At 42.3% G+C, this 26,261-nt stretch overlaps 1 protein-coding gene across 1 annotated transcript in view; it reads left to right on the top strand.

Moving 5' to 3' along the window:
- Window positions 1–26,261, top strand: part of LOC142407559 (protein ELYS-like) — a 54,519-nt gene that overhangs the window by 140 nt on the left and 28,118 nt on the right. The window contains exons 2-19 of the mRNA XM_075497181.1: window positions 3,406–3,532; window positions 4,749–5,002; window positions 8,093–8,273; window positions 8,912–9,119; window positions 10,417–10,533; window positions 11,515–11,599; window positions 14,901–15,051; window positions 17,926–18,058; window positions 18,146–18,327; window positions 18,766–18,827; window positions 19,801–19,929; window positions 21,164–21,254; window positions 21,341–21,430; window positions 21,593–21,733; window positions 22,518–22,622; window positions 23,391–23,484; window positions 25,006–25,129; window positions 25,253–25,309. Of these exons, the coding sequence (XP_075353296.1) occupies window positions 3,412–3,532; window positions 4,749–5,002; window positions 8,093–8,273; window positions 8,912–9,119; window positions 10,417–10,533; window positions 11,515–11,599; window positions 14,901–15,051; window positions 17,926–18,058; window positions 18,146–18,327; window positions 18,766–18,827; window positions 19,801–19,929; window positions 21,164–21,254; window positions 21,341–21,430; window positions 21,593–21,733; window positions 22,518–22,622; window positions 23,391–23,484; window positions 25,006–25,129; window positions 25,253–25,309 (2,325 nt within the window). The 5' untranslated portion in view covers window positions 3,406–3,411. The remainder of the gene's footprint in view (window positions 1–3,405; window positions 3,533–4,748; window positions 5,003–8,092; window positions 8,274–8,911; window positions 9,120–10,416; window positions 10,534–11,514; window positions 11,600–14,900; window positions 15,052–17,925; window positions 18,059–18,145; window positions 18,328–18,765; window positions 18,828–19,800; window positions 19,930–21,163; window positions 21,255–21,340; window positions 21,431–21,592; window positions 21,734–22,517; window positions 22,623–23,390; window positions 23,485–25,005; window positions 25,130–25,252; window positions 25,310–26,261) is intronic.

Here is a 26,261-nt window from a genome sequence, read left to right as displayed (position 1 = left end):
GAGAATAACCATAGCGGGTAGCTGGGTAAACTGGCTCCGGTGTCAACTTCTGATCTGTGTTGGTTTTGTTTGTTTTTTCATTTAAAGGGAAACCAAATCTCTGGTCTGCATCAGATACAGGGTCTTAGCTGCTGGGGGCTGTTGGGATAGAGAGCTGAAGTTCTTTCTTCTTCTCACTTTCTGCTGTAGATTCGTGCTTCTCGGAGAGCTTGTGGAGCATCCGCACAAGCTCTGCAAGAGAATCCGTAGGCTGCACTTGAGTGAAATCAGCCTGATTGTAGAATTCTGGTACAGACCGTCTCTGTTCTGCTAGTGGCTTTTGAGACTAAACCTTAGGTTTTGGATTAAATGTAGGGGTTTTGCCTAAAAGATCGGGGGGAGGTTTTCTGCCTAAGCGGGAAAGAAATGAGCCGGTGGTACGCCCTTACTCACCTGCTCGCTCGCTCACTAAATCCTCTTTCTGCAGGAGTCAAATATGGCGAAGTGCAAATTCACTGAACCTGACTACTAAGGTGCAGAAAGTGTCTTTTCCATATCCTGCTCCTCCAATGCTTGTGAGTTGCTTCCTGTTTTTCTGGGGGAAAAGTCATTGAACCAGTCATTAATAACAATTCAAGAAATTCTCTAATTGTCATCTTTGCCTGTTATTCAACAAAGTGGATGCTGTTTTTCTCGGAAGAACTTAGTGTTTCTTCCGTTTCTTCCTCTTTGGCTGCTTCCCTCTCTTTGTCCTGTTTCCTTAGACAAGGTGATCTGAATAGTGTCACACAAGGTTGTCCCTGCTCTGATCACCAAATAACACTTCCCTGAAATGACTTGAGCTTCCACATCTGGCTGAATGCAAGAATGACAGCTGGGAGCTGCAGCCTTTCTCAGTGAGATAGTGAGTCTCTACGTGCAAGAGGGACTTCAAGGACGACTGACTGTGTCTTGGGTGCTGTCCTTTCTAAAAGTAAAGGGGTTTTTAGCTCTCCTTGCAAACTGAGTGTGTCGTTTCACACGTGTATGAGCTAGCATAATGGCTTACTGCCACAAAACGGAGGCGGACAAATTCCCTCTCCTTCTTCCCAATGCATTGTCCTGCCTCTTTCCTTGTGCCGCCTTTTATGCTTGCTCGTTCTCTCTGCTAGCTAGGTGAACTCTCTAACCTGGTGGAAAACTATCTGCTTTTGAGGGTTAGTTTCCCGTCTGCTTTATTATGGATTTTATCTTCCTAGTTCCATCTTGCCAAGCCAGAGGTCTAGAAAAAAATGTTTAAATGCCCATTGGCTTACTAGGAGAAACCTGGGCATGCCTGATGCTCTAGCACTTTCACATGCTTTTATACGCAGTTAATAACTGCAGCATGATTAAATTTTAAGTTACACGAGTGGTCCAGGTGTTGGAGTGTTACTTATTTGATGGTTCTTCCCGGTGGTACTGGACTGAAAAGCACATCTGATGTGTGCTGTAGGCAGGACTCTCCACTGTGTCAAGGTGTGAGCTTTCCACCAGAGAAGAATTCTTTGTGATTTGCTGGGGAGTTTTGGGTGCTGAGTGGTTTTTGGGCTGACAGGAACCTCGTGCAGTTCAACAAGGGGAAGTGCAAAGTCCTGCACCTGGGGAAGAACAGCCTCCTGCACCAGTATATGTTGGGGGCTGCCCAGCTGGAAAGCGGCTTGCAGAAAAGACCCTGGGTGTCCTGGTGGCCACCAAGGTGACCGTGAGCCAGCAACGGGCCCTTGCGGCAAAGGCGGCTGACGGCATCCTGGGCTGCATGAGGAGGAGCGTTGCCAGCCGGTGGAGGGAGGTGATCCTTCCTCTGCTCAGCACTGGTGAGGCCACGCCTGAAGTGCTGTGTCCAGGTGTGGGCTCCCCAGGGTCACAAGAGAGAGATGGAACTACTGGAGAGAGTGCAGCGAAGGGCCACAAGGATGGCTAGAGGGGACTGGAGCATCTCTCCTGCGACGAAAGGTGGAGAGAGCTGGGACCGTTCAGCCTGGAGAAGAGAAGGCTCAGGGGGGATCTCATCAAGGCATCTAAACACCTGAAGGGAGGGGGTAAAGAAGATGGAGCTGGCTACTTTCTGGTGGTGCCCAGGGACAGGACCAGAGGCAACGGGCACAAACGGAAACATTTAAAAGATGCTATTCACCAACCCAGTATATCTGTGTTAGTATTTGGTATTATGGGTTACCCCTAAAACATATTCATTAAGTCATTAGAATGAAACTAAGCCAGGATGCTGGTCAAGTTGTGGGGCTTTTGACTCTCGGGAGCCCCTGGATGCAGTGCAAAAGTTCATCCCGCTGTCACTTTGAAATGATGACAAGTACCGAAAAGCAAACCCAACAAAACTACTGCAAGTAAGTTGTCCCACTTGGACCCCTTGATCTGTGCTAGTTGTGGATGCTGGCAGAGCAGTCAGGCTGGCTGGCTGCAGCAGCGTCCTGCCATACTGGCTTTGCCATGGGCAATGGTATTTCAACATGTTGACTTGTGCTTAGTGCTGACTTACGCTTCCTGTGTTTCACACGCTCGTTGTTTCCATGCTGGCAGAAGACTGCGGAACATATTCTCAAATAGAGTGCTTGTGACTTGAAATGTAGTGGATTCCAATGCCCAGGCTTTGGAGCATAATCTTTCTCCATGGGAGTCCAATGGATATAAATTGTATTTGTTTATAAACATTGCCCTTTCATAACTTTGTATTGCTCCCAGAGTCTAGTCTTCAAAACTAGCGGTGACCTGCTGTGCTGTAAGGAAAATGGGTTCTTAGTGCACGCGGGAAGAAACAATCCTAAAAGTTTATTTGCAGGAGAACACGTATGGTAGAGATAATGCAAGACGCTTTGTGCGCACGTTTAAGTGGCTGGCTGTACTGGTTTGTAGCATAGGGCAAGGGTTGTGTTTGGTGCCTGAGTTGGTCAGCATGTGTAACACCCAGGAAGAGTGAACTACGTAGAATATCTTCCTTTTGAGACCTCGTGAAGAAAGCAGTGCTTTGCTCATGTGGTCCCATTCACTGACAATGAGTAATAAAGTATAAAATCAAGGGAAGGAAGAAATGGAAACTTCCACCTGTTACTGAGAAGCTTTCTAATAGATGATTTTTCTCAGATCGCATCTTACTAACCCGTGTGAGTAGACTCGAACTCAGTGTACTGGTTTTGTTCCTGCTCTTTCTCTTGTCAATACCCCTGTGTCGCTTTTTGTTGGTGATCTCGTAGGCATCAGAAAAGCACAGGATTGTCCTTTTGCTCTGCTGCGAGATCAAAACCTGTCCTGAGTGCCATTTTTGTAAGGGAAAGAGCCACAGGAGATGTATAGGAGATTATCCAGTGCACACTGATGAAACTTCTGCCAATCTCAAAAATATTTATGGCCGACATGAGTCTATTTTTGCATTTTTTTCTTTATTCACAGGGAAGAATGGGAGACCTAGCGGCTCAGGTGACGAGCAGCCTGCTGCAGTTTCCAGAGGTGACTCTTCAGGCCCTTGGGGAAGATGGGATAACCCTAGATTCTCTGCTGTGCGGGAAGTTTTCTGGAGGTGAGCATTTTCCCTTAAATCTGGTCTTCGTATAAAGTTGTTATGCCTGGAGGTTACCTGAAGCATAGGGTCGTAGTATCAACTGTGTCAGGTTGGTGCTGTCAAGAGGCATCGAGTTTTGAGAGAACAAAAAGGATGTTGTAACTATTAAACCCGCTAATATTAAAACATTGGTATAGTAAAACTTTGACATTACAAGAACCCGCACCGATCTTGTGCTATTCAAATAGTTTTCTGAAACATGCGGAGTCAGTGAGCCCTCCTCAATTTCTAATTAAATAAAGGGCAGTTTTCAAAAAAGTAATGGTGTTGTTTGGGGCCGGATTGATTTGCAGCAGCTCAAGCTCTATGCCCATCATCACATCACATGCAGAAATAGTTCTTCTACAGTGTTACAGAGGCAAAATGCCCTGCTTTTTCTTTTCTTGTCTGAATAAAAACAGAAGGAAGAGGATAGCACTGTTAAGCGCTGCATTCCAAAGTATTTAATAGGATGCAGCTGAGTAGCCAGTGAGAGCTGCTGAAAGTGGCTAAGCAGATGAGGTAGTTGACTTTCTAGGTGCTCTGCAAGTAGAGCTGGGTGCCTATCTGGATGTCTAGGCTTCTGTTAAGACCAGCTAGAATCTATCTGCCTGACTGTAAGTGTGGTAACTGAGCTAATACTTGCCTCGAGTCTGAAGTCGTTCAGCGAAAGAAAATGTGTTAAATTCTTCCTGTGCTCAGCACGTGCCAAAGTTTCAGCTTACTAACGCAGTGCCCGCTTTAAGATAATTTCTTGTTGAAGTCCAAATCCCTGCCCCAAGTAGGCATGTGTCAAGTAAAATTGCTAAACTAGAAAAGAATTGCTTAGATTTGTTACATTTCAAGTATGCTTTAAGACTTGTATTCCCCTATGTGTTTAGATGGTTTAGAGCAAAACCCAGCGGAATATGGTATCAAGACTGTAGATCAATGCATTGTAATCTTTACCCCAAACAATCCAAATTCTTCGGTGCAGGAATGACAAGTTAAATGCAGAATACTAAGGTGGTTAATTTTAAGATGTGTTGCTTGAGGATTTCAATGGGTGGCTTTAAATAATTGACCCGAATTAGGTAAGCCGGTCTTCCTCTGTTAGGCACTTTTATTGCAGGAAAGGGGCAGTGACTGTGATTTTTCAGTTGTTTTCAAGCCTCTGTTGGAACTTTGCTTTAGTCAGCTTTCTTTTCTCTTGCAGGGAGAAATGGCCTAGCATGGTTGGCGTGTGGTCCTCAACTTGAGGTAGTGAACTCTGTGACAGGAGAGCGGCTCTCTGCGTACCGTTTCAGTGGAGTAAATGAGCAGCCTCCCACTGTTCGTGTGGTAAAGGAGTTTTCCTGGCAGAAGAGAACGGGACTACTGGTTGGGTTGGAAGAAACAGAGGGAAGTGTTCTCTGTCTGTACGACCTTGGAATATCAAGAGTGGTTAAAGCAGTTGTTCTTCCAGGAAGGGTACGTACCTGTTAATGGGCGAAATGAAGCTTTAATGTTGTTTGGTGCTGCATACTCCTGTTTCAGGAAAAGCATTGGAGCGCCTCTTTGTAGGAGGTATGTTTTCTATATTGCTTGAACATACTGTCACTTCAGAGTATCCAGTCAAGAGCGGCTTGATGTAAAATCTTGGGCTGAACGGTACCGTTCGCGCTTGAGTTTACTGACAGTAAACCAAGTTTTTGGGTTTCATTGTAGAGCGCATCGTTACCTAATTCTCCACTTCCACAAAAAGGCATGGAAAGCTATCTTCTTATGGCCAGAGTGAAAAAGAAAAAAAAACCCCCTCTTTCAAGGGTCTGTAACGTACATTTCCTAAACGGTTAATTTCTGTCAGAAATACTGTCCTTAAAATATCTCAGGCTTCCCCAGCTGTAGTGTAGATGACTTGGGCACATTCCCAAGCTGTATGCTGTCATAAGCGCGTAATCAGTAAGTAAATCATGTTTGTGAAAAATGACGTAGCTTTGTTAAGTTTTATTTCTTAAATCTAAGTAAGCTGGGACTAGGAAAAGGAAAGGTCAAGAAGGATCGTGTCACATATTGCCTCTGCGTCTACAGAAGTGATTTGAAATAGAATGTCGTTTTAACTCTCGGTTGTATTAGGGAGTTTTTCCGCAGCACAAAAAAAGGGGTTGAGGAGAACATGTGAAGAAGCCTTGGGGGGAAAAGTTGGCTGTTGTGTGATAAAGGTTATGAATTTTGGAATAAGGGCAAAGCTTATCTGAAGTTTTGCTCTTGTGCCCTGAATGCTCTTGATTACAAGCATGTTTGGTCTGTTGCTTTTGTTGTGCTTCCTGTCTTCTTGCTGTTAGATTAGTTAGATCAGCGTAGACAGGACCCAGGTATTGCGAGTTGGACTGTTAACTTCTAAGTTGTGAGCGGGAGTAAGGGTAAGCAAAACCAGTGGCCACTTGGCCACTGTCCATGTGTTTTGGGTTTATTCTGTACCTCATACTTGCATATTATGTAGTGTATCATTTGGGGTTTTAATCTGCCTGAATGTTCCTCTGTGTTTCACACGGATTCTTTTTAAAAGTAAAATGCAGATGCGTTCTTGACATCACTTTCTGCCGTTTTTGTCATTACTGTTTTAAGGCTTTAATGAGCACCTGCCTTTCCAGACTATTTTCCGTGTGGGTGTATCTTCTGTGGACAATGAAGTTGTACAGGTTAACGCTAACTTAGAGTGACTCTGGTCCAAGGTGTCAAGCCATTAGTGTATTAATACAGGGTATTTATAGTGACTGTATGACTGCCTTTTAGCGTAAGGGTAGATGTGTAGTCATTCAGAGGGTAAAGGAATGAGTTAAAAAAACCAAACTGACAAGCTTAGAAAGCATTTTGGCATAACTTTTTTTCGTGGGAGCATCTCTACTTGCCCTCTGGATGTGCATGTGAACTGCATCAGAAAACTGAAAATGTTAATGGAGTATTATTTGAATGGGATTCTTGTGAAAGCCAATCTGAATGTAAAACATTAATTCTATTAAATTGGTTTATACTGGTTGTATGTTTCGGAACTACGGAACGGTCTTTTCCCAATTTTTCCTGGTTTGTATGAGGCAGAAGGGTAGCATTCAGATTCAGTGAGCTGAGAAAAGTTTTCTTTGTTCATTCCCAGAATGAGTTGGCAGTAGTCTAGGAGAATATGCACTGGCTTTTCATAGCGCAGTGGAAAAATAGGCAGCTCCAGGAGCTTCTACATGGAAAACTGAAGTGTTAAAACCGGGAAACATTGTTGGAAGACTGCATGCAAAAATGGAAAAGATTCATTTGGAGCCAGTCGTGCAACGAAAAAAATCTTCAAAGAAAAAGAAGTTAGAAGCAACGCTTGAACTTTGGCTAATTCTGCAGTGAGATATGTACAGCATTTCTGCTTTCCTCCTAACAGTCATCAAGACTTGGAGCAGCAAAAATTTGCGTAGTCAAAACGCTTTTGACAGTCCTTCGAGTAGCAGAGGAGATTGGAAATTTAATTTGATTTCTAGGAAATCTGAAACAAAATAAAGTTGTCTGAATCGCTGTAGGTACTAAGATTAGAATTCTTGAGACCAAGACGAAAGGTAAATTCTGTAGCAGACTGCCAGGCAGTGTAGTCATAGCAAGTGCTTGGTCTGGGAGAGGAGAAAACTTTGAGGCTTAAAAAATACATAAACAAAGTGGACTACCTTGTGATGCTCACTTCTTGGTTTTATTTTCCTGTAAAACTTTGTTGTTGATGTAAAGCTTCCTGTTTTCATTGTGTTGCATGTTGCAAGAAGGCTAAAGGGTGGCCTGTGTTCTTTTGCTGTATAGCTTTAGTGCAGGAGTCTTCATGTGCTTGTATCTCTGCTACAGCAGTCCGTATTGGCCTGGGATGTGTTGCAGGTGCTGAAAGGTCTGTCTTAATAAAGACCTTGTAATCAAGTTGCATGCAGACTGCTTTGCATGTTCAAGAGCAGTGTGCGCTTCTTCCTTAGCTGGAGTCAGCTTTTTATCTACCGAGCTGCCGTTGTTTTCGGCTGGCTTTTTAAATCTTTGTTAACATTCATAAAAGTGCTGGTGTGCGCTTAAAACTTTTTTTACTTCCTCTGGTTGTTAGTTTTATTTGAAATGAGGACTAGCGTAATTTTTACTAAGCTCCTATCTCCCTTCAACACTTCCTAGAACTGTTTCATTCCCATGGAACTGGTGTGTCTACCGTGCGCCTTGGCCGCTGCCTCGTCTGACTTAGAGCCCTGATTTATGCCAATAGCTGTTTGGCAAAGAAGGCATAGACTGTATCACAGTGCTGATGGGCTGTGAGCGGTGGGAGAACTTGAAGTTGACGTTAGTTCACTTAAATAACTGTAGGAAATCTAGGAAATGGGAGGCAGTAACAGATTTTTGTACAGGGCTTTTTTTTTTTTTCTTTTTTCTTGACAGAATTGGAAGCAATGCTTTGTTTTTAAGCCTTATGACCCTGTATTAACTTTCTTGTTTCTGATGGGCTAATTCTGGCTTCCCTTTTGAGTGATTTCTATCTAGCTTGTCAAACAGCTTAAATATTAACTTGTAGCTTTCCTGCAGGTAACGGCTATAGAAGCCATAACTAATCACGGCGGAGCCAGTGTGAGCACTCGGCACCTACATCAGAGTCTGCGATGGCTCTTTGGAGTGGCAGCAGTGGCTACAGATGTTGGTCATCTCCTTCTGGTTGACCTTTGTTTGGATGATTTGTCCTGCAGTCAGAATGAAACAGAACCATTGTGTAAGCTTGCAGTTTTGATACTTTAATTTAAAAGTAAGAAAACTTGTGTCTTTTAAAGAAACAATCCGCATCCCGCTTTGAAGATACTAGTGCGCAGACATTTATGACTACGGATGACAGGTGGCGGTTTGACATCGTATAGTCCTGAACTGATTAAAACTGGGAGAGGCTTAATAGTCCTTCTAATGTTATAAATGCCTCCCTCCCACCAAGATCCCCATGTCGCTGTGATTCTTCCCAGTGGGGTGCCATGCATTTGGATGAATGAAATCTCTAATTTGTGTATTCAGATGGCATACACTGTTTTGGCTATTACAACAGTGGCTTGAGGAGTTGATGCCACTTCAAATAGCTTCATCATGAGGCCCAACCTCCTGATTGAGGGAGTGCAAGGAGAATTTGTCTATGAAGGTCACACTTGTACCTGGTTTGGAACTACGAGTGAGAAAACCTGTCCAGTCAGAGAGTTCTGATGTTCTTTGAATTCGTGCAAAGTGGAAATAGCAAAAAAAGTGTTGCATAAATGGGTATTTTGCCTGGGACGGTAGAATTAGATTATACCTGTTGTCACGTCAGTGTTTAAAATGCAACCTAAATGGCATAACGCATTCATTTACCGTGTGGTTTTGTGTGTGTAGATCTGGAAGTTGCCACTACAATTCCTGCTGAAGTTCCACAAAGAAGAGAAACTGTGACCAGAGAAGGGAGACATCTCTGTTTTCAATTACAAAGTCCTTCAGGAACAGCAGTATCAACCCTGTGCTACATAAGCAGAAGCAATCAGCTCGTTGTGGGTTTTTCGGATGGCTACCTGTCGCTGTGGAATATGAAAACTTTGAAGAGGGAGTAAGTAGGCCTTTGCACTTGGCCACGCCTGGAGGTGCAGGGCTCTCCATTTTTTGCTTAAGGACGAATGTGAATTTAAAGAGAACTTTTTCAGGGATGGAAATGTTGAGTATAAGCTTGGAATGTGTAGAAATCCTCTTCTGAAATAACTCCTAAGTCATAGATGGATTAAGTGGACCGCCTTCTCCCCAGTGGACTAGGATTGTTTTCCTTACAGTGCCTGTGGATGGAGGAGTTGTGGAAAGCATGCTGCTTTGGGTTATGTCAAGCAGTTAGGATGTGATGGAGCTGAGTTCTGTAAGACACTTTGTTCCATCAGTAGTGGTCAGTGAAAGCAGGAAGAGTGTGTATTTCCATGAAACAGATTTTTAAAATTATTTTTCAGAACCAGTTCCTGCAATTAGGGCATACATTGAAAGGCTTAAGGTTGTTAATAATGTGATTTTGGCAATAAGATTCTTTAAAGTGTCCTGGATGAAACTAGTGAGACATGCAAAATGCATAGCTGATCTGTGCCTGAGCAGATATTCTTTCCTACATTTGAGCCTTGACCGAAATAGGGGATTGACCCATTGCAAGGCAACGATGCGTGTGATTGAAAGTTTGCTTGGAGCACTTGGAGATGAGAATAAGGGACATGTAAATTTATAAGCCATGGAAAAACTAAGAGATGATTTTAAATCTGCCAAAGAGCAATCTCACGTGGAATATTTGACCAAATTCAGACAGGGATTCACCTAAGCAAATCTGCAGTGACTCACCAGAACCTATTGGGTGCATAAACAGAGAGTGGAGGAATAATTAGGTGGCAAGAATGGATTGTGAAGGTGCAAATAAGGTTCAGAAGTCTGGGAGAAAAATGCTTTACACGGTGCAAGCAAAGAAACGAGAAACGACTCCTGTTTGGCGCTGTTTTAAATTTGTTCAGAAGAGATGCTGCATTTTCAGTTCCATATTGAAGTAGGCTACAACAGTAGGAACAACCTTTTGCCTGGCAGCTGAAGTAATCATGTATGTTGTTGTTCCTCCTCCTCAGGCAGAGGAGGAGATAAACCCAGGTTATTGCATTTGATGGAGAGTAATTTCCTCACCTCTTGACTGTTGCGTAAAAAGTAGTCGCTTCCTTGACTCGCTTGTTTGAGACGGAAGTATGACCTCCTGTACTTTGAGGATAAGCATGTGAGGTGCTCTTTTCTCAGAAGATGCTTCTACCCTTCTACAAACAGTTAGGGCCAGCAGGCTCACCTCTTTTCTTTTTCTTTTTACTTGTGGTTGGTTTTTTTTTTTAAACCTGTAGGCACCACTCTCAGCTGGAAGGAGGAAGGATTCCTGTCTATGCTGTTACTTTTCAAGAGCCTGAGAATGATCCTCGCAATTGTTGCTACTTGTGGGCTGTTCAGTCTACGCAAGAAAGGTGAATCAACATTTTCTAGAAGCCACCGAATGGATATTTTTTTTGTATTTGTTCACATACAGTTAATACATGTACATTTGTTTTGTTTATTTAGCTGTGCAGGAGCTTGCCTCAGGTACGGAAGGTGTTGAGCTCGCAATGCAATTTTTTCAGGATTTAAGAGACGTGAAGAGGGACCTACTAGTTCCTACCTTCTGAAAGAAGGCAAAGCAAGAGTGGCTATATCTTTGTGCTTGCGTTCTGAAATGATTTCCTTTGCTTCTTGACGAGTGCTTCATGATTTGTTTGATATCCGCACCGTGGTATTAAAATACCCTTAAAAGGAGTTGAGGCTGCAGACCTAGAACACTAAACGTGCCGATATAACAGCCTGCTGCCCCTCAAGGAGGGAGGTGACAGTATTGCCATTACCTTGTGCCAACTTCAGCAGCCTTTGGAGCCTTCACGAGCCGGTTCAGCTCACCTGGCAGAGAACGATCACTGTTCAGCAGAAAAGTCAATGGTTTCCTGCTGGGCTAATGAATCCAATCAGTATGTGGAAGGGTGCAGTGTATGCAAGAGAGGGACTGGAGCTGTGGTGGTAAGGGAAAGGGAGAAAGGTCTCTCTCGTTCAGCATCAGCATGGTATTTCATGAACTCAGCCATTCGCAGAGCGGCAATCTTTTTGAGTTTGACTTTAAAGCAGTTCTGATCAATGACTCTTCACTGTGAAGAACTATTTCCAACAATTTCTAGTCCATACAACATATTAAAGCTTTCAAATTGTATGGTTCGCATTTGCCCCTGAAGCTGTTAGTGTCCAAATTTCCTCCTGTATGTTCTAGGGGCTAGATGTGACCAATGATCATGTTTTGGGAAGTGCTGTTTTTCTTTTCAGCAGGAGCATGCTATTAAGAGAACTTCAGTCTAGATCTACTAAAAGGATAACGAGGACTATAAAGCAGCTTTGTAATCAAACTTCATAATTTATACCTTTTTCAGTGAAGGTGATGATGCGAGTTTACATCTGTTGCAGTTAACATTTGGTGACAGAAAACGCTTGGCATCAGGACAAGTCATGTATGAGGTAAGGTGTGCATGTATGCAAAAGGATGAAAATAGTAATTTTCTCTGAGTGAGTACCAGTGAAGTTGGCAGGGGTAATATTACCACCAAAATTCAGAGATGACTAAAAAGAAATACTCTTTTGCCGAGTCTTCTTGGGCACGGCCTTTCTCCATGCTTTTTGAAAAGGAGTCATACAGTTTTATACTACTGCAGCGTCGTGTGTTCCAACTAGAGTCATCTGCAAAGAGCCCCTATCAATTCCTGAAGAGGAAGCAGCTTTTACAAATAAAATTATTCTTCATTTAAACACCAAATTAATGGCATGGAGGAGGAGAAGACTTTAGCCACACTGCAGACTTGAACAAGCTTCTGTCTGTCTCCCTTTCTTAAAATACGGTCATATAGCTTGATTCTTTTCTGGTCTTTGGTTTTATAGTCGTTTTTCTTTTGAGCTCTGTCAGCAGGACTTCAAATGAAATGTAGCTACAAGGTCTCTTAAGTGTTGATCCTGCAACCTAGTAGCTATAAAGGTAACCCTTTCTACTTTTTGGCTGGCTTACCTATGAAGTGTACTCTGAAAGCCAGCAAAATACGTGAATACAGTAAACAGTGGTATGATTTGGTCCGAAGAGGATGCATACATTTTTAGAACTGGCTCCAAAGATGTTGTCTTTAAAATACACATGAGGTATCATTATCTCTCAGCTGCGTAACAGACATAAGACGCATTCGTATAATGTATAATTCTATTCAGTAGTATGCTTGAAACTCTTCCAAAATCTTTCTGAGGGGAAAGTCATCTTATTTCAGAGCAATTCTTTCCTCCTATTTTGAGACTTTCTCTTGCCTATTCTCCACAATAGGTGTGGAATGAAACCGGGGTGATTCTTGTGTCGTGGTGCTCTGTTTTTATAGGGACTGTGCGTTTTGATGTTTTGGAATGAGTTTAGATTTTGACCTTTTCCCTTGTACGTAGGAAAGCTCCTTCCGCATTTGTAAATGTTGCTTTTGAATAGAGCAAGGTTAGGTGTTTGGAAAAGGTGGTGTTTCTTTAAAATGCATTATCTATCATGATGACAAGGTATCAATATCTTCAAGTGAATGGGCGCGTTCTAAATATGGATGTCATCTCTTTATGTGCAATTTTTTTATGACATAAATATACAGTGCTCTAGAGGAGCAGAGCACCCTGATTGGGTGTTTTAATTCTAAAAGGGCTTTCATTGCAGTTCATTTCTTCATCTCTTGCAGCGCTCTAAGTACTTTGGCAGGTGGATAGGAGGAAGATTCTTGAATCTTTCTCCAGTTTTCTCGTTTTTGAACTTCTGTGTTGCTTCATCCTCTTTGAAAAGGTATTTGTAGCCACGGTTTTCGCAGTGGCAAAGACAATACCTTGTACTGTGTGCTGCTTTGGAACAAAACCAGTTGTCTCTATCCATTTCTCTCTTTGGCTACTTTGTTCTGTCTCAAGACCTTAATGTTAACATGTGGGAGCTTTTACTATTCAGCAATTCTTTGTCTTGGTCATCTTATTTTCCTGAATAAGATGTGCCGAGTGTCATTTTTCACCTCAGAGACCTGAAATGTTTCAGCAGCTTTTAAATATGGGTCTACTAGAAATTCCAGGTGACGCTCTTAGAAAAAAGCACACAAAGTGATTAAATAATGTTGTGTTTGCCGCCTGAGAAAGCTGTGGTGTAGTTAATGCAAGACTTTTAACCCTCTGCAGACTGTGCAACCAGTGATGCATTCACAGGGTTGTAAGAGGTGTCAGGCACCGGCCTCTGGATTTGAGATCTTTCACTCCCTTGCTCTTTCTGCTTCCCTGTGAGGAGTGTTGTGGAGGATTGGAACAGGAACCAATCTTACAAGGTAGCTGAAGAGGGAACGACACAGCTGGACCCTCTGGGGAGAAAAGGCAGCTGCTTCAGCTAGCTTCCAGATGAGCCACTTCCCCGTGTAGCTTCATACCAAGACCTGCTATCACCTACTGCCAAAAAAAACCCCAAACCAACTCCCAAACCCCCAAAAGAACCCCCAAGAGATGCCTTAGGACAGGATCTGTGCTCTAGAGAGGACTTTTTTAGTCTCAGAATACTTCCTTGTAGTCACAAATTGGCCAGTACTACCTGGCTGTCTGCCCACATGGCTGTCTGAGTCAAGTTTCTTGTCCATCTTCAGTGGCGGAAGATTTAAGAGTTGTTCCCATTTGCCAGGCCAAGTTTGAGTAAACAAGGAGGAATCTCCTGTTGACCCTTGTTCACTGAAGAGAGTTCATAGGAGCTTGAAAGACTTGTCTACGGCAGCAGTGCTTAACTTTCCAGGAACCAGACTTGAGGCTTTCAAAGATGAAACAGCGCATCTTTGACTTTGTATGGTGGTCAAAAGTCACAGACAGGCCTTTTGGAACACGTGGCACTGTTTTTTTATAAATGAGCGTGAAACTTGTGTCTGCATTGCCTTCAAGGCTGGTTGAAGTCTGTGCTCGAGTAATTAAACATAAAGGTACGTTGAAGTTATGCTTTCAAAGATCTTTTTTATACCATCTCAGCAGTTGCTAAATCCAGTGTATGCAATCATGGTCACGGAGCACGTCTTTACCGTTGTCCTGCACAATGCTTGCGGATGGACAGAGTGTACAGTCTCTGCTTTCACATCAGAGTCTGACCAGTGCCTCTCATTTGAAAACTGCCTTCATATTTTACTGCTCAGTAAAGGCATTACTTAACATCTTCCGTACAGTGGAGTTCCTTAACTTAGATTTGCTTGCCCCAGTGTGGAAAATTTAATCTCGACTGTTTTGCTTCAGGAGTTGTCTTAGGCAGGAATTGTTTGATATTATTTTCCCCTTCCCCTCTGCCCCAACTTTGGGAGGGACTGGCTCTTCATTTGGGAATAAAAATTGAAATTTCTAGCTGTTAAAATTAATCTCTGACAGGTTTATGGAGTTTTAGTACTGTGTCTGATGAAATAGTCTTTTGAAATGGTGGACTTGTTCAGGACATCTTTTATTAAATTTGTTTGTAGTGATCATTCCTTGATGTTGCAAGGAATTCTGCAGAACATGTTTAGAACTGAGCAATGTTAGGGAAATGCTAAATCTTGAAAAAGCCTTTACAGCCAAACTCCAAACTTGCCCGTTACGATTTGACAATTCTCTTGCATGTCAGATGTAGTTTCTATTTGCCATCAGAAGTAAGCTCATGGGAAATATACAGTATAATATGCATATTATGTTAGAGATATTCTTTCATATTTAGGTAGAATGTATGTTTTTATCTCCAAATGACCTTTTCTCTCTTCTTTTATTTCTTCCCCAGGGTTTGGAACACTGTGACGAAAGGTACAGTTTAGATCTGACGGATGAAGTCTTTCCCTTGAGAGAGCAGATCAGCAGTACCAAATTACTCAGCTGTCAGACTATAGAAAAATTTCGCAGCCATGTTGACAGAGAGGATAGCGTTAATGAAGGTTTGTTCTGATGTCCGTGTTTGGCTATTCTAAAATGAATGGTTTTGGAATCTAAGCAATGAATGCTGTTCCGTACTCACAGTCTGAAAGTCTTAAATGTCCGTATAGACTAGCTTGTTGGGCTTATTCAAAAAGAAAAATTGGGTGCTTAAGTTAGGTGGGACTTCTTTAAAGAAAAACATAGGTTTGGTTTTACGCTTGCTGACGTGCTATAGCAATGCATGGTGGGGTCATCTGTATAATGCTTGTCAGTCATTTTATTCCTCCGGCTGTCCTCTTTGAACAATAAGATCATTCTCTCCATTGCTTAGGAATGTTACCGGAATTTTTTTTCCCTGTTCAAACCTATGTCTGCATCTGCATGCAGCTGGCGGCCGGCCACAAGTGGTGTTCCCCAGGGCTCAGCACTGGCCCCAGTTCTGTTTAATATCTTTATCAATGATCTGGACGAGGGGATCGAGTGCACCCTCAGTAAGTTTGCAGATGACGCCAAGTTGGGCAGGAGCGTTGATCTGCTCAAGGGTAGAAAGGCTCTACAGAGGGACCTGGACAGGCTGGATCAGTGGGCCGAGGTCAATTGTATGGGGTTCAACAAGGCTAAGTGCCGGGTCCTGCACTTGGGTCACAACAAGCCCGTGCAATGCTACAGGCCTGGGGAAGAGTGGCTGGCAAGCTGCCTGGCAGGAAAGGACCTGGGAGTGTTGGTCGAGAGCCGGCTGAATATGAGCCGGCAGTGTGCCCAGGTGGCCAAGAAAGCCAATGGCATCCTGGCTTGTATGAGAAATAGTGTGGCCAGCAGGACTAGGGAAGTGATCGTGCCCCTGTACTCAGCCGCACCTCGAATTCTGTGTTCAGTTTTGGGCCCCCCACTACAAGAGAGACATTGAGGGGCTGGAGCGTGTCCAGAGAAGGGCAACGAAGCTGGTGAAGGGTCTGGAGCAGAAGTCTGATGAGGAGTGGCTGAGGGAACTGGGGTTGTTTAGCCTGGAGAAAAGGAGGCTGAGGGGAGACTTTATGGCTCTCTACAACTACCTGAAGGGAGATTGTGGCGAGGCGGGTGTTGGTCTCTTCTCCCAGGTAGCAAGTGATAGGACGAGAGGAAATGGCCTCACGTTGCGCCAGGGGAGGTTTAGATTGCATATTAGGCAAAATTTCTTCACTGAAAGGGTTATGAAGCATTGGAAGAAGCTGCCCAGGGCAGTGGTTGAGTCACCGTCCCTGGAGGTATTTAAAAGACATGTAGATGTGGTGCTTAGGGACATGGTTCAGTGGTGGACTTGGCAGTGTTCAGCTTATGCTTGGGCTCAATGATCTTAAGGGTCTTTTCCAACCTAAATGATTCTATGATTCTATGACCTGCCTGTCCATTTTTTCCTCTCTAAAGCTATTGGGTTCCTACACCTACGAGTTCTTAAAGCAATAGCTTTCCTTGTCCGTACAGACAGTTCAAACTCTTAAGATGTCTTTCATTATCTTGCAATAATTAAATATACATCTCTGGGTTTACAAATTCAGTTATGCTCTGACCAGATCTTTGAGCCTGCTGCAGTGATAACTTTCCTAGCCTTTTGTTTTGACTGTGTTATTTGCCTTCCCTCTCTTCTTACGGGCCTTAACTTATGTCTGATGTTACAAAGAAGACACTTGCATGATCTTTCTAGGCTATTTCTGTTTATTAGCTTTGATTTAGTCCTGAAGTGGCAACTTCCATCTCTTTTTGTGATGCCATCCTCTGTCAACGGTGTGTCAAAATCTATTATAAACACCTTTGGATTTTCTCCACTTGTGTCATGTTTCTGAGGAGAGTGCCTTCTAAAAACTTGTTAAAAACAAAAAAACCACCCACCCTCCCCCCCAAAAAACCCCCAAAACCAAAACTCAAAACAACCCCTTTCTGTCTCCTTTTTATGAAGTATGAGGCATGGAGAACTACCTGTAATTCTTCTGATGGTTTCTAATTAGCTTTTATTCAGAATCTGTTCAAGTTAAGTTGTAGGCACACATGAGCTTCTGTTGGGTGTGGGTTGAGGCTAGCAGTGAAGCTGTCTTCTGAGTTATGAAAAGAATGGATATCTTCAAAGGCAGTTTGAGCGGCTAACAAAACTGAAATGGCTCAGAAGTTGCCAATGAAACATAGTAAAGTGTGTGAGGATCCCCAAATGGTAATGATGAATGCAACAGAGAGCAGAGGAACATTTTGCCAAACCAACCGCCGCCTTGTTCCTTACTCTATTCGACCACATACTTTGCTTTACATCTAGAGAATGCGCTCTCCCCAGAGAAGACAGACCGTTCCACTTAGAGAGAGAACTTACTGAGTATAACTTTGTGAATGTTTTATGTCAAAATCTTTATTCCAATTTCCGGTTTGTTGGGGGTTTGTTTGTTTATTTAGTGTGATAATTGTGTTCTTTCATTCTGAATATGCTGGAAAGGAGCTACTCTGAAAACTTGTAATTGAGTCAAATCTGGAAATCAATAATGCCATCTGAGTGATCCAAGTGTATGTGATAATTATTTGTATGCTTTCTAAAAGTAGCAGTGTATGTGTTCCTAGCATAACTTTTTTGATACACTATTCATTTAACTAAAAGTCTTGATCAACTCTTCATGTATGGAAAATTGAATTAGCTAATCATTGTGTATTTGATTTGGCTTAGAACGGATACAATTTGACCAAGAAAAAGGGGCAGTAGGACTGAAACCTGTCGCAGAGATGTTTGCTATTCCGTAATTGTTTTAAATTAGTCTTAGTAAGGGCTGTGTTTCATGAATGATAGAACAGAGTTCAGCCAAACCAGAAAGTGGTGTTTTAAAAAATATCAGATGTATCGTATTTTCTACAAATAAGAAGCAATGTCTTGTCTTTTACAGTAATATCTCCTGACACCAGCGTATCAATCTTCAGTTGGCAAGTGAATACATACGGTCAGGGAGCACCATCTACTTACTTGGGTGTATTTGACATTAATCGCTGGTATTCTGCTGAAATGCCAGATTCACTAAGGTAGATTTTTATTAAGTTGTTTTCAATATCCCTACAAAGAATTCATTTGAAAGTCAGCGTTTAGCTTATGCACTTGTTTTCTTTAAGGCCAGAAGAATTCCTTCATGACTGCCCCTATTTTGCGTTGTGGTCACTGGATGCTGTAATAAGCGTGACTTCTCCAAACCTCATTTTGGATATTCTGGTACATGAGCGGAGCCTAAGTCGGGGAGTTCCTCCTTCTTATCCACCACCTGAGCAGTTTTTTCATCCAAGCACCTATAATTTTGGTAGGTGTTTCACCGCTTTTAATAGAGATAAGCTTAAATGGAGGTCAAATGCCATTTATTAGTTCACTTGTTCAAACCAACCCCCCCCAACCCAACTCTGATTACTAACTGAGTACTAACAGAGTATTTAATCTTGTGAAACATATGTGGCGGTCTGCTGAGTTTTGGGGTTTGGTGCTTTTGTAACGTAGCCTGTGAAGTGGGGATGGTTATAAAATGAAATGCCTTTGAACTGAAGCTCAAAGCACAGCACCTCAACAGCGCTAGAGGTGAAATTTCTACACACAGTAATTTGTTTTAAAAAAGTTTGTAAGTAAGTAAGTGATGTGATGATCACTTAGTTATATCTTTCCAGATACTGCTATTTAAAAGATGTAAACAGGTCATAACATAACTGTGAGAGTGTGGAATGTTGCCAAACGTTCATTGTTTCTGCAGATGGTACGTGCTTGCTGACCTCCGGAGTTGTTCATATGACTTGCACCGGCTTCCAGAAGGAGGTGATCTTTTACTGTATCTTGATTGAGAATGTCAAGAGGTGTACCTTTTCTACCTTTTCTACTGCACTGCTTTCAGTGCCAGAGACCATTTTATGCTCATCCTGCCCATCCACACGCATAATTGCAATTGTATCCTGCCAGTTTTGTGCAAATGGTAGTGTTTTAGCTCCGCTCTTGGGACTGTAAACCTACCATTGTCTCCTGTTGAAGCACGGTCGGGGATTGCATGTCTGGAAAGGAATACAAGGTTGCTCTAGGAGCAAGAACAAAACTGTTGTGGAGGTCGGGGAAAGCTGCTGCTACTTTATTACCCATCTGCATAGAACTGCCTGCATAGGTCCTGAGTTAGGGTTTGGAACCCTGATTAGCTTGAAAAAGGAGGACGGAATGAAATTCTGTCCTGATTAGCTTGAAAAAGGAGGACAGAATGGAGAAAATGAAAACTTATTGAACCGTTTAAGAAGAAATGAGATTTTTTTTCTCCCAAACTTGGCCAAATCACAGCTTCGGAGCCACTGCACAGATTGTAACAAATAATTCTGAACTAAGTTTCAGCTCACTAAGTATTTGCAGCATAAATCAGCTTCTGCACAAAGCAGCATAGCAAGGGTCTTCCAAAGTGTGATTTAAAGTTGCGTGTTAGTTTTAGCTCATATAGAATGTCTTTTGTGTCAGTGTTCAGGGAAAAAGAAAGGCCTGTGTATTGACTCGAAAACACTTAATTAAGCCTTGCAAGAGCTGATGTTTTGTTTTACAGGATTTTTGTTATGAACCGTAACTGTTAGTTTGGCTGCCGTCTTTAAGACTCTGCATAGTAATGCTCAGTCAGGCTGCTAACCTAAAGCATATTGCTGATGCAAGCCTTCTGACAGTTTAAGTGAACACTTATGCTATTTCTCTTAGTGGTAATCCAGAACCTTAGTGATTGAATTATAATGCTGTCTTAATCTGTAGTTTGTGATTGATGTTTCAGACCTTGAATTTTTTAAAGAAATCTGGTCCTTCAATAAGCGAAGCCATTCATGATAGCTACAATAGGTGTCTTGTAGCCGGCTTGCTGTCTCCAAGGCTAGCTGATGTCCAGCCATCCACTTTGAGTCAGGTGAGTGCGTATCAGGGAATCGAAGGAATCAAGTACATCCATCTTGTCTGACAGGGCTGGAGAGGCTACAAGGCACGATAATCTGATTTTCATATTAGTTGCAAGTGGCGTTGAAATGCAGGTGTTGCCGTTAGTTAGCAGAAGTAATAGTATTCTTAGATCCAAACTACTGAGTGTGACTGGGAACAGCCCTAATAGATCTGTCTTTAGAGACCCATCTATTAATTCTGTGCCACGGACACGCGCAAGGAAGCGTGCAGCCAGTGCTGGTCACGCGCAACAGAAAGCATCTTTCCCTCAGAACAACCTCCATCGCCGTCAGGTTCTCAGAGCATTAGGTTCAGTGCAGTAGTTGACGATGGGGGTGTCTCACTCGGACGCGAGCTCTTGCCAACGTCGGCTTGCTGCGCTAGACACGATCCTTTGCTTCCAAGGAAGTGGGCTGTGGTAAGCAATTACTGTTGCCAGCTCCACCTGACAGTTTCATCACCGCTTCCCCTCCTTTTCCCTTCATCAGCAGGCTCTTCTGCAGCCTCTCAAAGCAGATCTTCACTGCTGTAGCCTTTGCCGTGTGCTACAGTAGCCCAATGTGCTTTTTTACTAGCCCAATTTACACCCTGCTCTTTCATAGATTTTCCATTTGCAGTGCACCAACCTTTCCCTCCCACCTGAAGAGTTTCAAGAGAGATGGAGCCTTTGTGGTGAACAGCCCGTCTTCAGCCAGGCAGGATCTAAGCTAAATGGTCAGCTAGCTAGCCATCATACAGTGGAGCAATGAGCAGGAGGGGGAGAGCAGTCTTCCCACTGCCCTCATCTTCCCGTCTGCTGGCTTCTTCACCAGATTTGTGGCGGTGTGTTAGGGCAAGTAACGCTTTTGCACAGCGTGGTAGGTAAACTCAGTTTCTTGGCAAGTTGGCCTAGCCCCTAGACTGTTGATTTTGCAAGCCTGATGTAGACTCTTACATTCAAATGAGATGTTCTGATGTCAACTCAGGTTAGAATTGGCCGTCAGTAAGTTGAAAAGTCAGGGGAAAAGTGTAATGTGTTCCTCAGACCGCCAAGCAGTCCGGCCTGCGGCTAGAATTAAGAAGAAGAATGTGGAATTAGTTGCGTGTGTGCTAATTGACTTTGTGGTGTCGGAATGAGTATAGCGTTAGAAACAAACCTTTACTGTTGATGGTTTGGGTACTGAAAGTAGGTAAGATTCTCATTTTCTTTTGTCTGTTATGTTTAGGAGGAGCAGTTAGAAGCGGTATTGTCAGCTGCTGTCCAGACAGGGTCTTTAGAACTTCTGACTGGATGCATTAAACATTGGACATCTGAAGGTAGTACTTGTTATGTTGTTTTTCTGTTGTAAACTTTTTAGTTTGAAATTGTTGATTCACTTCTTTTTTGCTCTCTTTTTTTAAAGAGCAGCCAAGTTCTGCTGCTAATTTACGGTTTGTTCTTGAGTGGACGTGGAACAAAGTGATCTATACAAAAGATGAATTTGACCAAATATGTGAGTACCAGTGTAGTCATTCTGCAAACGTAAAATCATTCTTTCTAACTGAGCTTATTCAGTGATCTGCTGGCACATGTCACTGCACGCAGTTCTTTAAGTGCACTTTGAAACTCTGGAATTGCTCTGTAGGCTAACGATTTAATATTTATTCTTGAAAAGGTGTTCCGCTGTTCGATGGCTCTTGCAACTTCATGGACCCGCAGACATTGCAGTCTCTTCAGCACTGCCAGTTGCTTTTGAGCAACCTTAGCACAGTCTTAAACTGTTTTCTAACAGAAGCACAAGAGCTTACTGAAAAAGGTTTGTAATAGTGTTGCTAAATGTTTGGAATGTTTTCTTGAGATTTGGAATTAGGCTTGGGTGGTAATTGTGGAAACATGAGCTATTGTTGCTTGTGATGATTGGAAGACAGTGACATTTAGCTGGGAGAAGGGGCTGGCATCTGAGAAGCTGGGACTACCACTTAATGTGCATGGAGTTCAGGGAAACAGTTTGCTGTGGAGTTCCTGCAAGGGGGTAGGGGAGGCTACATTCAGCAAGAAGCTATGGAAGCAACTGGGTTGAAATTACACCGACTGAATGTGGTAATGCTGAAAATTATTCTTTTTCATTCTTAGCTAGCAATTTATAATTGCATGCAACTATTGCATTGCAAATGACTAAAAAATAGAAAGGAAGCATCAATGAGTAAGCTGTGAAATAAGTTACCTGAGTTTCTACCACTTTTTAGATGATAAATTGCTCTTGGCATATTGAGGAAGAAAGAATACCCCTTTGCTACAGTAACAATCTCTGCTAGGTGAAAAACAGATGTCTTATTCATGAGTGCATTTGATAGTTGAGGCGTTGGTTTTTTTTTTGTTTGTTTGAACCTTTAGTGAATCTGCTTCTTTGTAGGGGTTGCTTTTTGTTTTGGTGCTGAGTGTGGGTTTTTCCTTCAAACAAGGAAGTGATCCAGAGTGAAAAATGCAAAGACAAAGGTTTCTACCATGTTATTTTTATACTTTGTATTTGGTATGATGGAGGGAGTTTTGTAAAAATGAAAGGAATCGCATAAGAAAAATCACCTTGTGCCTTTTTTCAGGTTTTGCAGACTTGACAAATAAGCAGGTGATAACTCGCCTCGTTTCTTTGTACGCACGAGCGGTCATCTGGTTCTGTCGATCCAGCCTCCTTCCAGAGGGTTTAGGTAAGCATAAACTGTAATGCATTTGTAACAAAGGGACTATCCAGTAAGCGGTTCCTACGAACACATGCTTAGCCATGCTTTTGTAAATGTTTCGTCCATAACAAGTCGTGTTAGTTCAGTGAGAGCGTATGCTGAAGTTCCGTTGGCGAAACCGAGATTTTACAGGTTTTTCAAACGCGTAGTGTAGAATAATGCGAGCAGTTTCTTTCCTGGATGTTTCTTAGAAATAGCAATCAGGCTCTGACTTCAAGGAGTTGCTTGTGTCCCCAGCTTGAAATGCTTGGGCTTTTAAACAAATTACTATGAAACAACAAAGATTGGAACGCTTGCTTTTACAGTAAAAGCATTACCCGCATGTTTGGAACTTTTTCTTTATTGCTTGAGGAAAAAATACACCTTGGGAATACTTCTTTCTTGGGATGGATTATAAACCCTATTGTCAGCCTTAATTGTCTTACAAATGCTCACGTGACCTGTTTAAAAAACCATTCCCTTTGAGAATTGTTTTTTTTCATAGTGAACTTCAGCTTCCGCTACCTGTTCTGAATGCTACATCAACTGTAAACTTGAAATGGCACTTGAGACAAGAAGGAATTGAGTCTTGTGTCTTACATCTCTTTTAGCAAAGGCAGAAAGAGGATTGGCTTCTTTCAGAGTGGGAGGCGTCTTGATGCTTAGCTTGTATGATCGTCTGTCTTTTTAGTCAACAATTTTAGTTTAAAAATGTGACATTACGTCCTTAACTTGGTTTTACTTTATTGCCTGTAGATGACGACATGCATTTGTCTAGACCTTTCTACAATTATCCTCTGATTCAGAGCTACTACACTGCTCATCGACAGAAGCTTGAGCATTTATCAAGGTAAGACTTACTGGAAAACTCTGGAACACTTCCCCTGCAAATTCAGAAGTGGAAGGGAATGGCTTCTATATCAACAGGTGTATGTGCTATGCTTCATGCATTTGCCAGCAATGCTGTTGACTTCAGGGATGCATGTGTTCTGTTGAACACAGAGGTTACTTTCCTGGGTTAAAATGTTTACATATACCTCTGCTTAGTACCATTTGTTGGTATCATCATTTTTTTGTAGCGTGCCTAATTCATTGGCTAATCTGTATAATTTGTTACTACTGAAAAAGATCACGTGTTTAGGATAGGATCAGTCATCTCCAGTTCAGCAAAGCACGGCGATCACAGAACAGTTGTGTTGGACACAGAAGAAAGCACGTTTTTAAAAAAACCCCATCTCTCTCATGGGCTAGTAATAGATGGCAATAATTGTGTTGGCCTGAATCTCCTACTCACAAGTACATTTGTGTAATTTAACAAGATAGGCAGAGTTACGTGCGGTTGGCACACCTAGCACTCTACTGGCTGTTGGGTAAAAGTCCCTTGCGAGTGTCAACTCTCTTTCCTGGACTAGCTTAGTAGCATATAGGCGATATGCCTTGGATTAGATGAGAATAGATTTTTCTTTGGAAATGGTTCTGGAAACGAAATAAAGACCTCCAGGAGCTTGGGCTATGGCCCTGTGAACAAGATGCTGCAAGACGCGTTAAGGTGGAAGCTGCAGCGTAGTAGGTATTGACTTGAAAGTTCATCTTACTTAGCTTACTTCTCAAGTAACTTACGTACAGGCTCGTGTGTTCCTTGGAAGCGTACAACCTCTAGGGTGCTTTTTCTGCTTTTTACCATCGGGAAATTAAAGGGTAGTGTTGCAGTCAGCGGAAGACCAGGATGGACTTCTGCAGAATGTACTTTTTAAAAGTTCAGCCATCCGTAATTGTAATGATCTGTGTGTAGAAACATGCATGCTGCTGAAGATGGTGCTAAAATTTGCCTGTATGCTCAGCTGTCTGAGAATAACTTCTTTTCAGTAACAAAAGTGAGATGCTGAGAACAAAATCTGAAATTTCCATTATGTCGTCTCACAGCTGTGTGTTGGAACAGTCCAATTTGAGGCGTTGGATTTGTGTGCTAAAGAATAGTCCTGGTATTTTCATACTGTTACGTTTCCTCTGTTAGACAGTATGAGAGCGGTTCTTTTGGGCACGTACAAAACTTTGTTTGCACTTCCTTTGTATTACAAGTAATACAACAAAAAAGAACACCTGAAAACTAAAAGGTCATTGCAACTTTTCCCTTGGTAAGAGAGCTTTGAGGATTTCTAGTTTGGACTCCTTTGAGAATTCAATATGATGTATCGAACATCTTCCATGTGACTGAGAAATTTCTTTCATGTGCATTTCAAGCCATAATCATGCCTTGGTACGTTTGTTACTTTCTTTTTGTTTGTTTGTTTTGGCTGGAGGAAATCTGTTAGACTGAGAGGCTGAAATTAGTGTTTTCCTCTGTCCAAACCCTTGCTACCTTTTGTTGCAGAGGAAAATGGGATTCTGACTGCTTGATGATTGATGGAATGGTTTCCCAGTTAGGAGACCAAGTTGAGAAGTTGTGGCGGAGAGATGAAGGAGGAACTGGGAAATACCCACCTGCTAGTTTACATGTGAGCGTTATGTTCACTGAAAACAACAACAGTGACATCCCCCCCCCCCCCCCCGCCCCCCTAAAAAGCCAATGATTTATGAAAGACGGGAGTTTTTAAAGAACTTTTACTTTTTCATTTCAGGCACTGCTGGATCTCTATTTGCTAGAAAGCATTGAAGAGAGCGACAAACATGCAATCGTATCCTTTCTAGTTATTTTTATTACACCTTCAGTACGCGCACATAAATGTTCTTAAATATTTGTCACCTACGTGTTTAATAACATTTTAAAATTTATGCTTCAACCACAATGCAAGTGAAAACATTTAGTTTTCCATTAAGTCGTAGACAGAAGCAGTGTTTTATGTCTTTGCACTGTGGATATGTTATGATTATTTTTGTTAATGTTTTGGTGCCACGTCTTTTGGGATATGAGAAAACAGGTTTACTAAGAAATGTTAAAGAGAAAACCCTCCCTTAGTTTTTCCCCAAATTTAACGCCGTTTTTAACTTTTCAAAGCACCCGTGTCTGTAGCAAATGGCTGCTTACTAGAACGATGCACTAAAACGTGCTGCTTCGGAGCAAAGGGCTTTCTTACAGAGGTGTACCAGTGCCTGATTTTTGCCAAAATCATCCGTTTTCCAGCACAGCTAAGAGTGCTTGCTTTTGTTCTGCTGAAAGTGCAGGCACACGGAATACTAAAGAGAGAGAAGAGAAAAGTCCTTGGGCAGAAACTTGATTTTTAAGCTGCTGACATATACCAAATTGCTTTTGTTGTTTGTTGCCTAACCCGAGAGGGGAGCCGAGAGAGCAAGGGGTTTAAAGGCTGTTGTAGCCCAGAGCTACAACAATTAGAATATGTCCCTAAAAACGGATGTCAGAAAGAGAAGATGACACTACCACCGAGTGATCCACGTACTGTTTTAAATCCATTTTCAATCCTGCAGAGCTAAGTTGTACCATAAGGACAGCATAACACGCATTGTTTTGTAGGCTCTGGGAGTGAGGGGAAAAAAGAAGTGTAGAATTTGTTTCCTGTAATAATTAAGCACTGGATGTTCAAATGTTTTGGATGGCCAACTGGTAGCTCCACTGACTCAAGAGGGAGCCTGAGTTTATAACTGAAGCATTTAAATATCTAAAGTTAACCT

Source organism: Mycteria americana, chromosome 3, assembly GCF_035582795.1.
Source record: "Mycteria americana isolate JAX WOST 10 ecotype Jacksonville Zoo and Gardens chromosome 3, USCA_MyAme_1.0, whole genome shotgun sequence".
Lineage (NCBI taxonomy): Eukaryota > Metazoa > Chordata > Aves > Ciconiiformes > Ciconiidae > Mycteria > Mycteria americana.
The sequence above is the reverse complement of the archived record's forward strand: the minus strand, read 5'-3'. Positions and strand labels throughout refer to the sequence as shown.